This window comes from Capra hircus, chromosome 20 (assembly GCF_001704415.2).
Source record: "Capra hircus breed San Clemente chromosome 20, ASM170441v1, whole genome shotgun sequence".
In the NCBI taxonomy this organism is placed as follows: domain Eukaryota; kingdom Metazoa; phylum Chordata; class Mammalia; order Artiodactyla; family Bovidae; genus Capra; species Capra hircus.
The window spans coordinates 62,221,421-62,234,515 of record NC_030827.1 but is presented as its reverse complement, the minus strand read 5'-3'; the positions used below and the strand labels follow the sequence as shown (position 1 = coordinate 62,234,515).

Below are 13,095 nucleotides of genomic sequence, written 5' to 3'. Positions count from 1 at the left end.
TCTTTGCGACCCCACGGACTGCAGCACGCCAGGCTTCCCTGTCCTTCACCATCTTCCGAAGCTTGCACAAACTCATGTCCATTGAGTCGCTGATGCCATCCAACCATCCTTGGTCACCCCCTATTTCTCCGGCCCTCAAAGATAAATTAAAAGATTTTCTTAATCAAGCAGGTACCATCTACCTCTGTTCTGTGTTCAAGGAGCAGTGTTCATCGGGGCTCTGAGTGATGACTGGGGGCGTGTGTGTGGGGGAAGGTGGGTAAATGCGCAGAGATGAAAGCACAGGCCAGGGAAGGGAACTGCTCAGGTAAAGCTTTATGAGCAGGGACAACGGTACGAAGGCTGGTCTGGGTGAAGAACTCATCAGAAAGAGTGGTTAGAGATAAGAGGCAGTTGGCGATACCACCCCGGTATCTTTCCTATCTAGTGTTCATATGTGAAAAGCTTTTTGTGTTGTTAGCGTTTTGCTTGTTCGCTTGATGGCAGAGGAAGCACCTGCCGTCTTCATCAGGAACTGTCAACGTGCTGAAATGGATGGCATTTTGGTAAACGTGCTAGAGCAGGACAGCACTGTTTGTTCTTTTCGCCGAAGCTAATTATGACCATGAAAAAGAAACCCTTTCTGAATGATGAAATAACGCTTTACACAGGAGGGTAATTAACATTTTGGGGAGGCTGCAAAGAAGTGGATGGATGCGCAGTCACCTGGACCACAGCACTACGTCATTCAGAAGAACACGAAGATCTCCCCGTAGCCTACTTATCTCTCATGGCAGAGACACCCACAGAGCCATGGACACAGCCTGAACGGGAAGACAGGGAGAGGCGGAAGATGTGATGCTCTTTTTAGTATTACCCTTTTTAAAAAATTAATTTTTTAGAAGAAACCAAATAGGAAATAAAAAATACCTGGAGACAAATGAAAACGAAAGCACAAAAATCCAAACCCCTGGGATGCAGCAAAAGCAGTTCTAAGAGGGAAGTTGATAGTAATACTGTCCTACTTTAGGAAATCAGAAAAATTGCAAATAAACAACCTAATCTTACACATAAAGCAACTAGAGAAAGAATAAATAAAACACAAAGCTAGCAGAAGAAATCACGAAGATCAGAGCAGAAATAAATGGCATGGAGACGAAGAAAACAATAGAAGAGATCAATGAAACTAAAAGCTGATCTTTGAAAAGATAAAATTGATAAACCTTCAGCCAGATTCATCAAGAAAAAAAAAGGAGAGGACTCAAATCAATAAAATTATAAGAAAAAAAGAAGTTAAAATGGACATCACAGAAATACAAAGGATCATAAGAGATTATTTACTGCAAGAGTCCCTTGGACAGCAAGGAGATCAAACCAATCAATCCTAAAGGAAATCAACTCTGAATATTCATTGGAAGGACTAATACTGAAGTTGAAGCTCCAATACTTGGGCGACCTGAAGCAAAGAGCCAACACACTGGAAAAGACCCTGATACTGGGAAAGACTGAGGGCAGGAGGAGAAGGGGGCGGACACAGGATGAGATAGTTCGATGCCATCATCGACTCAGTGGACAGGATACTGAGCCAACTCCAGGACACAGTGAAGGACAGGGAAGCCTGGCGTGGTCCAGTCCATGGAGTCACAAAGAGTCAGACACGACTTAGGGACTGAAAGACAACAACTATATGCCAATAAAATGAACAACTTGGAAGAAACGGACAAATTCTAAAAAGGTACAATCTACAAATTCTAAAATTCTAAAAAGGTACAATCTCGTAAAATTGAACCAGGAAGAAACAGAAAATATGAACAGACCATCACAAGTGCTGAAATTGAATCTGTGATTTAAAAATTCCCAACGAACAAACGCCCAGGACCAGATGGTTTCACAGGCAAATACTATCAACCATTTAGAGAAGAGCTGACATCTATCCTTCTCAAAATCTTCTGAAAAATGGCAGAGGAAAGAATACTTCCAAAGTCATTCTACGAGGCCACCATCACTCTGATACCAAAACCAAAGATACCACAGAAAAGGGAAATTATACACCAATATCACTCATGAACATAGATGCAAAAATCCTCAGCAAAATATTAGCAAACAGAATCTGACAATACATTAAAAGGATCATACACCATGATCAAGTGGAGTTTATTCTATCAGATCCTCATTAGAGCTTATGGGGTGGAGTAATTATTGTTCAATAGTTTATTTGAACTTTTTCGTATCATGGAGTCCAAGGAAGATGAACCATTCCTTAACCAGAGTTATGGTAGCTGTCCTTCCCTCCACCCTTAATTAAAAGAACAATCTAAGAAGAGATGTAATTCAAACTGGATCCCTGTGATGGAAACAACTGGATTCCTTCTGAAATTATGAGTGGCTGTATACATCTAGTAAACTTTAGTAGGATAGTGAACTGATTTTTGGATGATTTTCTTTATTAATATGTCTTTTTCTTTAGTTAATATATATATATATATTTTTTTTTTTTTTGCTTACTTAAAGTTTTGCTGATTTGCAGTTCACTATAACATGATGACCAGACAGGAAGAAATCATTAATAATTCAGTTATTCATTCAGCAAATACTGTTGAATCCCTGGTATGGGTCAGGTGTTGGTCTAGGTACACGATCTACATCAGTAAACACAAAAGAGGGAACCTCCTAGTGCAGGGAGACGGACAAGAAACAAGATAAATAATATGTTCCATGTCAGAGGGTGATTCGTGCTATGAAGATCGATAAAGCAGTAAAAGGGGGTAGGATTTTAAGAAGAGGCACCAGAAAAAGTTGTCTTGGGAAAGTAACACTCGAGTAAAGACCTGAGGGGTTGAGGAATAACCGCATGGACCTCTGAAGGAAGTGGAGATGGGGTGCAGGGAGCCGCATGTTCAAGGGCCCTGAGGCAGGCTCGTGGCTTAGGTCATGAAGGAACCACAGTGAAGCAGCGGCCAGTGAGAAAGGAGGTGGGGCTGGAGAGGGAACAGAGCCGGATTGCACAGAGCCGCGCCTGCCTGACAGGGACTTTACCTTCACACTGAGAGAAGTGAGGAGCTGAGGCAGGGTTTTAAAAGGAGAAAAGACACGCAGTAAGGTTTTGACAGGACCACTCCGGCTGCTCCTTTGAGCATAGGTGGTGACGCTGGGGTGGGGGGCAAGGAGATCTGGAAAGTGGCCACGGTAATGACCCAGGTGAGAGAGGATGAGATTTCGTGGTGGGGGGGAGGGAGGGGCAAGGCAATGAAGAGAGAAATGTCAGGTTCTGGGAAAATTCAGAAGGAAGCCAGACCTGCTGATGGATTGGGTATGAGAGTGCAGAATCAAAGGACCATTGCAAGGACAGGTCGCTGCGGGGAAGCCTGTGGAAGGACTGGGCTTGGGAGAGAAGACGAGGAACTCAGGTCTGGGGATGTTGTATATGAGATGCCGTGCGTGTGGTGGGCAGACTATTGCAGGCAGAGATGTGAGATTCATGCCAGAGGTATCCTGGGAGTTTTCAGACTATCTTTAATACCAAGTCACCAAAGCTTGGGGCTTCCCAGGTGGCACAGGTGGTAAAGAACCCACCTGCCAAAGCAGGTAGATGTAAGAGATCTGGGTTTGATCCCTGGGTCGGGAAGAGGCTTTGGAGGAGGGCATGGCAACCTGCTCGAGAATTCTTGCCTGGAGAGCCCCATGGACAGAGGAGCCTGGCGAGGTACAGTCCATGGTGTCATGAAGATTCAGACGTGACTAAAGCATTAGCATACATACACACCCCCAAATTTTGATTAAGTTTATAGAGAAAAGTCCAAGTTCAAGTTTGTTTTTATTTTTGGTTCAAAGTCACTGCAGCTTTCTTTTCAATAAAGTTCTGTATAGCATTGTCTCATAAAAACCCATTACTTTGATACAATATTTAAAGCAAAAGAGTTAGCAAAGGTCACATTTCCTTTCTCCCAGACAGAAGAGAATAGTGTGCTATTTCGTTCAATTCTGCTTTTCTTACTCAAGGAGAAAAGATATTGATTCCTTAAAGCCTATGACTGAGATATTTTCACTCCTATTTTTAAACGGCTGGCTCCCTTTCCTGTCTGGTGACATTTGATAGTAGAGGCTTAATTTAACATGGGCAATATGGACTTCCAAATGTTCCTGCCTCAGAGACAGTTCTAGATAACTGACTTCCTGGAGAGAAGAGATGCCTTGAAGCTAGAAAATCAATCAATAGTTCCCTACTTTGTTATATTTTAATCCACCAAAAGAAATAAAACACACAAATGCACAACGCCTAGTAGCTTGTATCCAAGTAGCAGAGTGATTAGCTATTGATTTTTCCTCCATGGTACAGAGGAGCGCTAGGATTTGATTGGAAGCCACTCCTCTCTCCTGTCTGAAACAAACAAGTAAGGAAAAGGAAAGCAAATACACAGAGGCCTAACAGTGTAGTTTAAATATGTAACATCTACCACCCACATTTAAATTCAAACTAAGTATAAATATCAAGTTGTGAGCTTATTTCATGCCTGATGATGCACTGCAAGCATAACAAATGACTGCATTTATTAGACACAGATTTGAAATCTGGTCCCTGTGAGTGAGTAAGTGGCTTAGAGACCGGCAAGGGCTTCCCTGGTGGCCCAATCGGTAAAGAATCTGCCTACAATGCAGGAGACCAGGTTCGATCCTTGGGTCAGGATGGTCCCCTGGAGAATGAAATAGCAACTCACTCCAGTATTCTTGCCTAGAAAATCTCATGGACAGAGGAGCCTGGCGGGCGACAGCGCACAGGGTCACAAAAGAGTTGGACAAGACTTAGCCACTAAACCAGAGTGAAATGAGTGAAGTCGCTCAGTTGGGTCTGACTCTTCGTGACCCCATGGACAGCAGCCTACCAGGCTCCTCCGTCCATGGGATTGTTCAGGCAAGAGTACTGGAGTGGGTTGCCACTGCCTTCTCCCAAACCAAAAGAGACCTGCAAACACTTGATGCTTATTGGAGGATATGATGGGTATTGTGGGGTGGAAAGTGGCTGGTTCCCAGATCACCAAGAGCCTAGTACGTCACTCTCAGGAATCTGGATAGAGGAAATAGACCACTGTCTCTATGCATAATCTGTGTATGAAATTTGAACCCATGCCTGGTATTCCAACTGCCCCAGGAATGGAGTCTTCCCTCTTCACTCACTCTCACCTGCTTCCCCCAGACCCCCTGAGGGCGCATAACCAGAAACTTGGCCACGATGCATGGTCCAGCTCCCTGCTGTCTGATCTCTGCTGATACCTATTACCTGCGTTCAGACTTGCCAGGCTTCATGCTGTATTGATCAACCACCCTACCGGAGTCATCTCTTTCACCCCAGGAGGTCAATGGTCTATGGGGAGGTCATGTCTCTCCCTGGGAAGATCCTGGCGGTTCATCAGTTTTCCAGGCATCAATCAGCCTTGGCCTGAGTATCCTCCCAATTACAGGAGAAGGGATCTAGAGCATCTCTTCAACCTGGACAACCTGGACTTCCATCACCCACTATGCACCAGGCACACCAGGCCCCCAGAGACCTTGAACCCACCATCAGCCTGCTCCCAGATCCCCTTCTGGAGGGTTTTCTGCAGAGGCCACTTCTCCAGCTTAGATATCCTTCCCCTGAAAGAACCATTGGGCTCCATCTCATTGGCTTCAAGTCTTTGCTCAAATGTTAGCTTCGCAACAGCTGTGACCTTGACTTTGACCTCTCAAACCCACGATCCCTGATGTTGGAAGCCGGATACAAAAGCTCACATCTTACATGATTCCATTTACATGAAATATCCAGAATAAGAAAATCCACAGAAACAAAAAGCAGACTGCTGGCTGCCAGGGGATGGGAGGAGGGGAAATAGGCAGTGACTACTTAATGGGTACAGGGTTTGGGGGCTTCCCAGTGGCGCTAGTGGGAAAGAACCCACCTGCCAATGTAGAAAACAAAAGAGACACGAGTTCAGTCTTGGAACTCTAAGAAGATCCCCTGGAGGAGGGCATGACAACCCACTCCAGTATTCTTGCCTGGAGAATCCTAGGGACAGAGGAGCCTGTCTACAGGCGACAGTCCACAGGGTCACAAAGAGCTGGACACGATTGAACACTCATGAATGCTAGGCACGAACAGGCCTGGAACAAAGTAGGTCACGGACAAACATTTGTTGAATTGATAGACTTATGGATGATTTCTTTAATGCTTCATTAATGAAAGATCTTCCCTTTCTTGAATACTAATCTAAAGGGAGATGATTCTTGAAAAATAGGACTGGAGAGCCAATCTGGTCTAATGCTAAAATAAATTTTAACACAGGGAGGAGAAGAGCCCCGCATCCTATTAGAATTCCAGTTCACCACATGGAAAGCAAACAAACAGCCTGGCAAGGATTTAGAGGATCAGGACAACGGTATCCAGTGCTCAGCACTGCGGTCGTTTTTAATTTGCAAGGATTAGGAATGTCAACAAGCTTCGCGTTTTCCTCTAAATTCTAAAAGATAAATTAGCGCATTGATTTCCGCTAGAAGGAGGGCTGGAAAAACAGGGTCTCTAACACATGCTCTGTTTCTGCACGCGCATATATGTTCTGCATGTGGGTTCAAACACAGGAAATGCATTATACTTCGATTTAAAAGCAGAAAGTGGAGACGCGGTGAATCGGAGGGGACGTACCAATGAGCTCCTTATTCCTGACGTCCAAGGCCATGTTCCGCAGCGCAGTGGCCACTGCGCACACCACACGGTCATTGTCGATCCGCAGCAGTTCCACGAGGATGGGCAGGCCTTTCTCTTTCCGGACAGCAGCTCGGATATATACCGACCACTGCAAATGAGCGGAGGCCAAGGCGTTAGGAGCTGGGGTGGGTGGAAACCCTCCAAGCAAACAGCGCCTGTGGGTGTTCACACTGTCATCCACAGGCGCCAAGAAGGTTGAATTATCAAGACCTCCTTGTAGAATAGGTTGAGCATGTTAGACAGGTATTTAAAGGTTTTAACTTTATTTTTGCCTCCAACGTAGGATAGAGGGTTCAGGGTTAATGTTCATCACACTTCATTTCTCTGGTGCCAGCTTTCTCAGTCCAAGAGTTAAGAAAGACATTTGTGTGGTGTCTTTATACCTGATACTTTAAGATATGGAGGTTTGGGACAAGAAGGGCTGGTTATTGACATGAAGAGGAAAAGAAATCCTGGAAAAAGTAGAAAATGATACATGGTTGCACACAGGTGATTTAAAAAAAAAACAAAGAAACTTGAATTTGGAAGTGGGGCAGAGAGATCTTACAGAAATTACTGTCAGTTAAGTTGTTTGCGGAATAATTAGGAGGAAATAAATCGGAAAACAGTACGGCCGAGGAGAGGTACATATGACATCAAAGACGAAGTGTGAAAATTATAAAATTAAAAAAATTAAAATATATCATATCCAGGGCCATAATTCAATGTCTAATTTATAAGGTAAGCGTACAATTTGTTTTGAGTTAGTGGTGGTTAGCCTTAGTAGAACACATCTAAGGCTTTTTATGGAAATGTGTTTGTCATATCAGGACAATGAAGCATTCAGATTCGTTGAACCAAACACAGGTAGGCTCAGGTTTTCTAGACATTTGAGTATACACACTTTATACTCCTGTTCCGTGTTCCAGAGAAGAGCGTGTGCCACAAAAATCAACCAGTATAAGGGATTAATCGGTTGCAACTTCATTTATGAGCTAAGAAAATGAAATTCATAACACGAGGTTCTGGATTCTGTGGCAGAGTCCTCCTGGGGACCACCGAAGGTGGACAGAGTCCCCACCCGCCCCGCCGGGCCCCGCCCCCCTTTCCCCGTGGGGACAGGCACCCCAGAGCTGGCTCTCACCTGTGGCAGGCAGGGAGCCCCCTCTGGCAGTGAACGTAGGGCATATGCCATGCCTGCCACATCCTCAGCCCAGCCCTGCATGAAATATGAGATTAAAAAAACACACAACTTCATCCTGTCCTACGTTAGAGAAGTCACATTCACATAGTTTCTTATCCCCATCAACTTGGACCGTTCACTTTCTCCTGACCCTACACTGTGGTTCAGACTCTAGGAGGTGTGAGGGGGTGGGGGAGCAGAGGGAATTCACGACAGCGCCCCTTGACTGCAATTAACTATTTCATAGCCCCAGTCTCAGGAAGCAAAGGAATGGATGGTCAGAAAATCACAGACATGGAAAAAAAAAATCTCAGGGTTTGGAAACCGCTTCTCGAAATTTAGCTGTCAGGATGGGATATCCCTCCCAAGGTAAGGAGCTTCATGAAGCCAGTTCAAACTCTCCATCATGTCCATGGGAAATTTCATTTGCAATCTGACGTGCTGAGACATGATTTTCATCTGCCCCTCCACTATTGCTAAGCCTTCTGATTTCCGGGTCCAGGAGTAGACTAGACACCTGAGCTTCAGGAGCCCATTCACCATTGGGTTCTTCCCTAAAACTAAGGAAAATGGAACTCAGAGCATGGAGGCTATGTTCCCATATGGTAGGATGAATATCAACAATGCTTTTCATGCTGGGGAGATATTCTGCACCTTTTGGGAGACCAAAGTGGATATTTTTGGAACTCAGGCAGGCTGAACTCAGGCCCAAAGATGACCTCTTTCCCAGAACCACCTCATCCTAGACTCCAGATGCTGGCTTGTCCATTTGTGGTCTCTTCTAATCCCCAAACTCCTGGGAGAGTGACACTACTGTTCTTATTTTATAGATGAGGAGATCTAGACACAAGATGTTAAGCAACTGCCCACAGGTCTCCTGTGCCCCTTGCTCCCGAGTCCTCCCCCTCTAACTCTGCTCTCCGTGATTCTGACTGTATTCCCTCCTCACCATCATCTCATTGTGTCACCTGAACCTCTGAGCTCAGTCCTTCCCCCCCTTCTGTTCTTCCCAGTATTGACAGAGGAGAATCTGGCCATGTTTGAAACAAACCAGGAAAGGTCCCCTATAACTTGCTTTTTCCTCCTTAGAAGCCTAGTTTTTATATACCTTCCTGTTGGATGGGAAGATGGTTTGGTGTTTGTATAATGATGAGTCCTTCAGCTTTACCGAGAACTGATTTGAGAGGAATACAAATGGCTACATATGGCTAAAAACGCGTACGAGTTGTAGATACACTTTTCTGGTATGAAAGAATGGTACACAGTGATATGCTCTAAGAGAGAAGGGAAAGACAAGACAATGGGTTTGATCTTATGTGAGAGACACATAGAAAAGAGCCTTTATTTCGAAACGTCTAGTTGTGTGTGAGTTTGTGTGGGCGTGGAAAATCCCTAGCATTAGCTCAGCACGTGATGATTCACAAACAATTATTAACAATTCATTCAAAAGATGTTGCGAGCTTCTAAAGTTTTCTTGACATCCAAGGATTTAGGATAGTGATGCTTTTTAAAAACACAATTATTTATTTAACTTTTGGCTGCATCGTGCGGTATGTGGGATCTTAGTTTTCTGATCAGGGATCAAACCTGCACCCCTTGAGTTGGAAGGCAGTCTTAACTACTGGGCCCTAGGGGACATCCCCGAATAGTGATGCTTTTTAAGCAGCAGCTGAGCAGTCTTGGAGCAGATCATGTATAACCCACATGTGAACCTTTGTGTAACCCAATAAGAAGGAATAAAGGGGTGAAAAGAGAGAAAGGCATGACGCAATATTTGGGAGATGGGGAATGTTTCCCAGGTGCACTGAACACAGAAGTGTGAGACTCATACAGTTTCTCCAAAAGAGAAGTGAGTTGCCTTGGGCAGCCCATGGGGTGTTAGTAAAGTATATGAGTTGCCAAGAGCTTTGTAAGTGAAACAAAAGTAGAAACATCACTGGCGTGAAAACAGATGAACAGGAAAGAAAAGGTTATGGTAATTCATTGTAACTGAGGCGGAAATCTTTGGACAGAACTTGATTTTTTTGCAGACAGAATGACAGCATCATGTACTGAGCCCACCAGTGAGGAGGGAAGGGACAAAGCAGGTGTGGCTTTAGGAACGGTCCATGAGCTGAAGAGAGGACGCGTGATGATTCAAAAGGAGAAGAAGGAAGAAAAGGAAGAGGAGGGGAAGAGTGAGAAAGAAGAGATGAAGAAGGAGGAGGAGGAGGGGAAGAGAAGAAGGGGGAGGAGAGGGAAGAGGAGAAAAAGGGGGCGGAGGAGAGGAGTTAGGGGAGGAGGAGGAGGAAGACCTGGTTCAGGAGAAAACATGGCCCAGGCTAAGGACCTGAGGCTGCAGAAGTTGATTGGGATGCATTGGAATGGCAGGCATTGGACTATGACTACCTGGGTTAAGGAGAGGGTGTGCTCTCAAGGGAGCTCAACAGTGGGAAAGGCGGTTATGGGCTGGGAAAGCATCTTGGACCAGAGATAGTCCAATCACCAACAGCCCCATCCCAGCTGAGAACCCAACAGGACAAGGAGGCTTGTTCTGGGCAAGAGGATACACAGGAGAGAAACTATCCCAGACAGACATGAATACTCGATCTCCATCCCCTGCAGGGATATGCCAGTAAGAGCCCCAAGTTTAGTGCCAACCACAGAGGGCATGAGAAGATGAAGTCTGACAAATGTAGCTAAGTGGTAAGCCTGAAGGAGCTGAGAAATAGTTTGATTTGACTGAGTTTTCAAGAAGTGTTCAGATGAAGTGCTTCCCCCCTGCCCCCACCTTTTATCACATCAGGCAAAATGAGGGCTCCAAGATGACTTTCAAAAGAGAACATTTCCGGCTGTGAATCTGCAATCTTCTTCTGCTTCCAGCTTGGTAGATGATTGCCCTAAGAGTAGCCTTGGATGACCATATCTTCGTGATACCTTAAAGATGGCAGAAGAGCTGTCAGCCAGGGGGAAATAATTCAAAGAGAGGAACTTCCCTCCTCACATACCTGCCTTTACCTGTTACATCAGAGAAAGTAGCTTTTACCTCCTATCTTGTTTGAGCCCTTGTGTATTTGGGGTGTCTCTTTGTTTTAGCAGCAGCTGGAATTCTTCTAAATAATGAGATGTGCTAGTGTATTTAAAATGAATTCTAACCATTGAATTCTAGCCCTAGGTTTTAACTAGTGCTCTTGGAAGTATGCATGCTCATCCTTGACTTGTTCCTTGTAAAAATGACCCCTGGGATGCTCTTGTACCTTGTGTGTATACACCCCCTTGTGTATATACTCCTATTATGGCACCTCTCATGTATGTTTTTGGACTTTCTGTTTATATGTTTACTATTCTGAAAGGTACCTGAGGGAATTACCAAGTCATATTCATCTCTTCATGTCAATTTTCTTCTAATTTCTGGCTCACAGATGGAAATTAAAAATGTTTAACTGGTAAAAGAAAATGTCAGGTTGATTTCTAGTACCAAGTGTGTGCTATTTAAGAACAGCATTTTCTCCACTGAAAGGAACTACATAAAAAGGACCAAGTGAAAGTCGCTCAGTCATGTCCAACTCTTTGTGACCCCATGGACTATATAGTCCATGAAATTCTCCAGGCCAGAATACTGGAGTGGGTAGTCTTTTCCTTTTCCAGGAGATCTTCCCAACCCAGGGATCGAATCCAGGTCCCCCACATGGCAGGTGGATTCTTCACCAGATAAGCTACAAGGGAAGCCCAAGAATACTGGAGTCGGTAGCTTATCCCTTCTCCAGGGGATCTTCCCAACCAAGGAACTGAACCAGGGTCTCCTCTATTGCAGGTGGATTCTTTACCAACTGAAATCATGGAAGCCCCCAAAGGACCAAACCAACTGCAATTATAGACAGGACCAGTAAGTTGAAGATTCTTCTAGAGGAGGAAATGGCAACCCACTCTAGTATTCTTGCCTGGAGAATTCCATGGACAGAGGAGCCTTGTGGGCTACAGTCCACAGGGTCGCAAAAAAGTCAGACATGGCTGAATGAGCACAGTGCAGCAAGTTCTAACCGCTTCTACAAAAGTGTAATCAGAGTTTGAAATGATCATACATCTCTTTGGGAGTCTCTCCTAAAGCCACACTCATCCTTAATTCTCTGTATGGGGACAGAACTTTTGGTGCAGGGTTTAGGAATAGTTGCTTATCCTCAGGGCTGGAAGGACACAACACTGAGTTTCATGTCCTGGGCCATCAGAGCTCTGATCATTTCGGGACACTCAAACTGAAATTCCCATGTTAGAATTCCTCTGTGTCCCCACTGCTTGGATAATTAACCATGGCAGCTCCCAGGCTAGCCCAGGTCTTAAGCTGGGCTCGGAAAGGATTTCTTCTACAGATAGTTTTACAGCTGCTCTAGGAATCCTTGGAATTTCCTATGGAGATTGGTTGTACCTGCGAGGTACCAAGCCTAAACCAACTTTATACACGAATGGGCCCAACAGGTTTAAAGATGCTGCTGCAGTGTCTTCTCACTGGCATTACTGCTGGAGAAAAGTCAGCTGTCATCCTTATCTTTGTATGCAACATGTCTTTTCCTCTGGCTGCTTTTAAGATTTTTCTCTTTATTACTGATTTTGAGCCGTTTGATTATGAAGCACGTTGGTATAGTATAGTGTCTTCATGTTTCTTAGGCTTGGCTTGGTGAGTTTGTGGTTTTCATTAAACTTGAAAAATATGGAACCATTTGGAAGATTTTTCAACCATCATTTCTTCAATTTTTTTTCCCCTGTTTTCTTTCTCCTTTCTCTCACCTCTCCTAGGGGAACTTTAATTGCATGTATAGTAGACCACTTGAAGCTCATGGATGATCGGTAGCTTTTTCTTTTTCTCTCATCATTTCATTTTGTATAGTTTCCAGGGCTATATTTAAATTCATTAATCTTTTCTTCAGCAATGTCTAACCTGCTCTTAATCCCATTCCGTATGGCTTTTTTGTTTTTCTTCCAATTCAGTTTATTTTCAACTCTAGCAGTTTTACTTGGGCCTTTCCTATATTTTCTACATTTCTAATGAACTTTTTGAACACATGGAGTAAAGTTATAATAACTGCTTGTCTGATATTTTTAACATCTTGGTTGGTTTTGACCTGCTTTTGAATGATTGATTTTTCTCCTCATTATGAAATCACATTTTCTTGTTTATTTTCAATTGGATGTCAGATATTCTCGATTTTAATGCATTGGATGATGGGTATTTTTGTATTCCTATAGG

The 13,095-nt window shown here is 44.1% G+C and overlaps 1 protein-coding gene across 3 annotated transcripts in view; it reads right to left on the bottom strand.

The window, feature by feature from the left end:
* Positions 1–13,095, bottom strand: part of CTNND2 (catenin delta 2) — a 1,112,452-nt gene that overhangs the window by 107,161 nt on the left and 992,196 nt on the right. For 2 of the 3 annotated variants that reach the window (XM_018065721.1, XM_018065723.1), the window contains 2 exons: positions 7,836–7,910; positions 6,650–6,800 (listed from right to left, as the gene is read on the bottom strand). In XM_018065721.1, coding sequence (XP_017921210.1) covers positions 6,650–6,800; positions 7,836–7,910 — 226 coding nt within the window. The remainder of the gene's footprint in view (positions 1–6,649; positions 6,801–7,835; positions 7,911–13,095) is intronic. The other variant, XM_018065722.1, reaches the window with a different exon arrangement.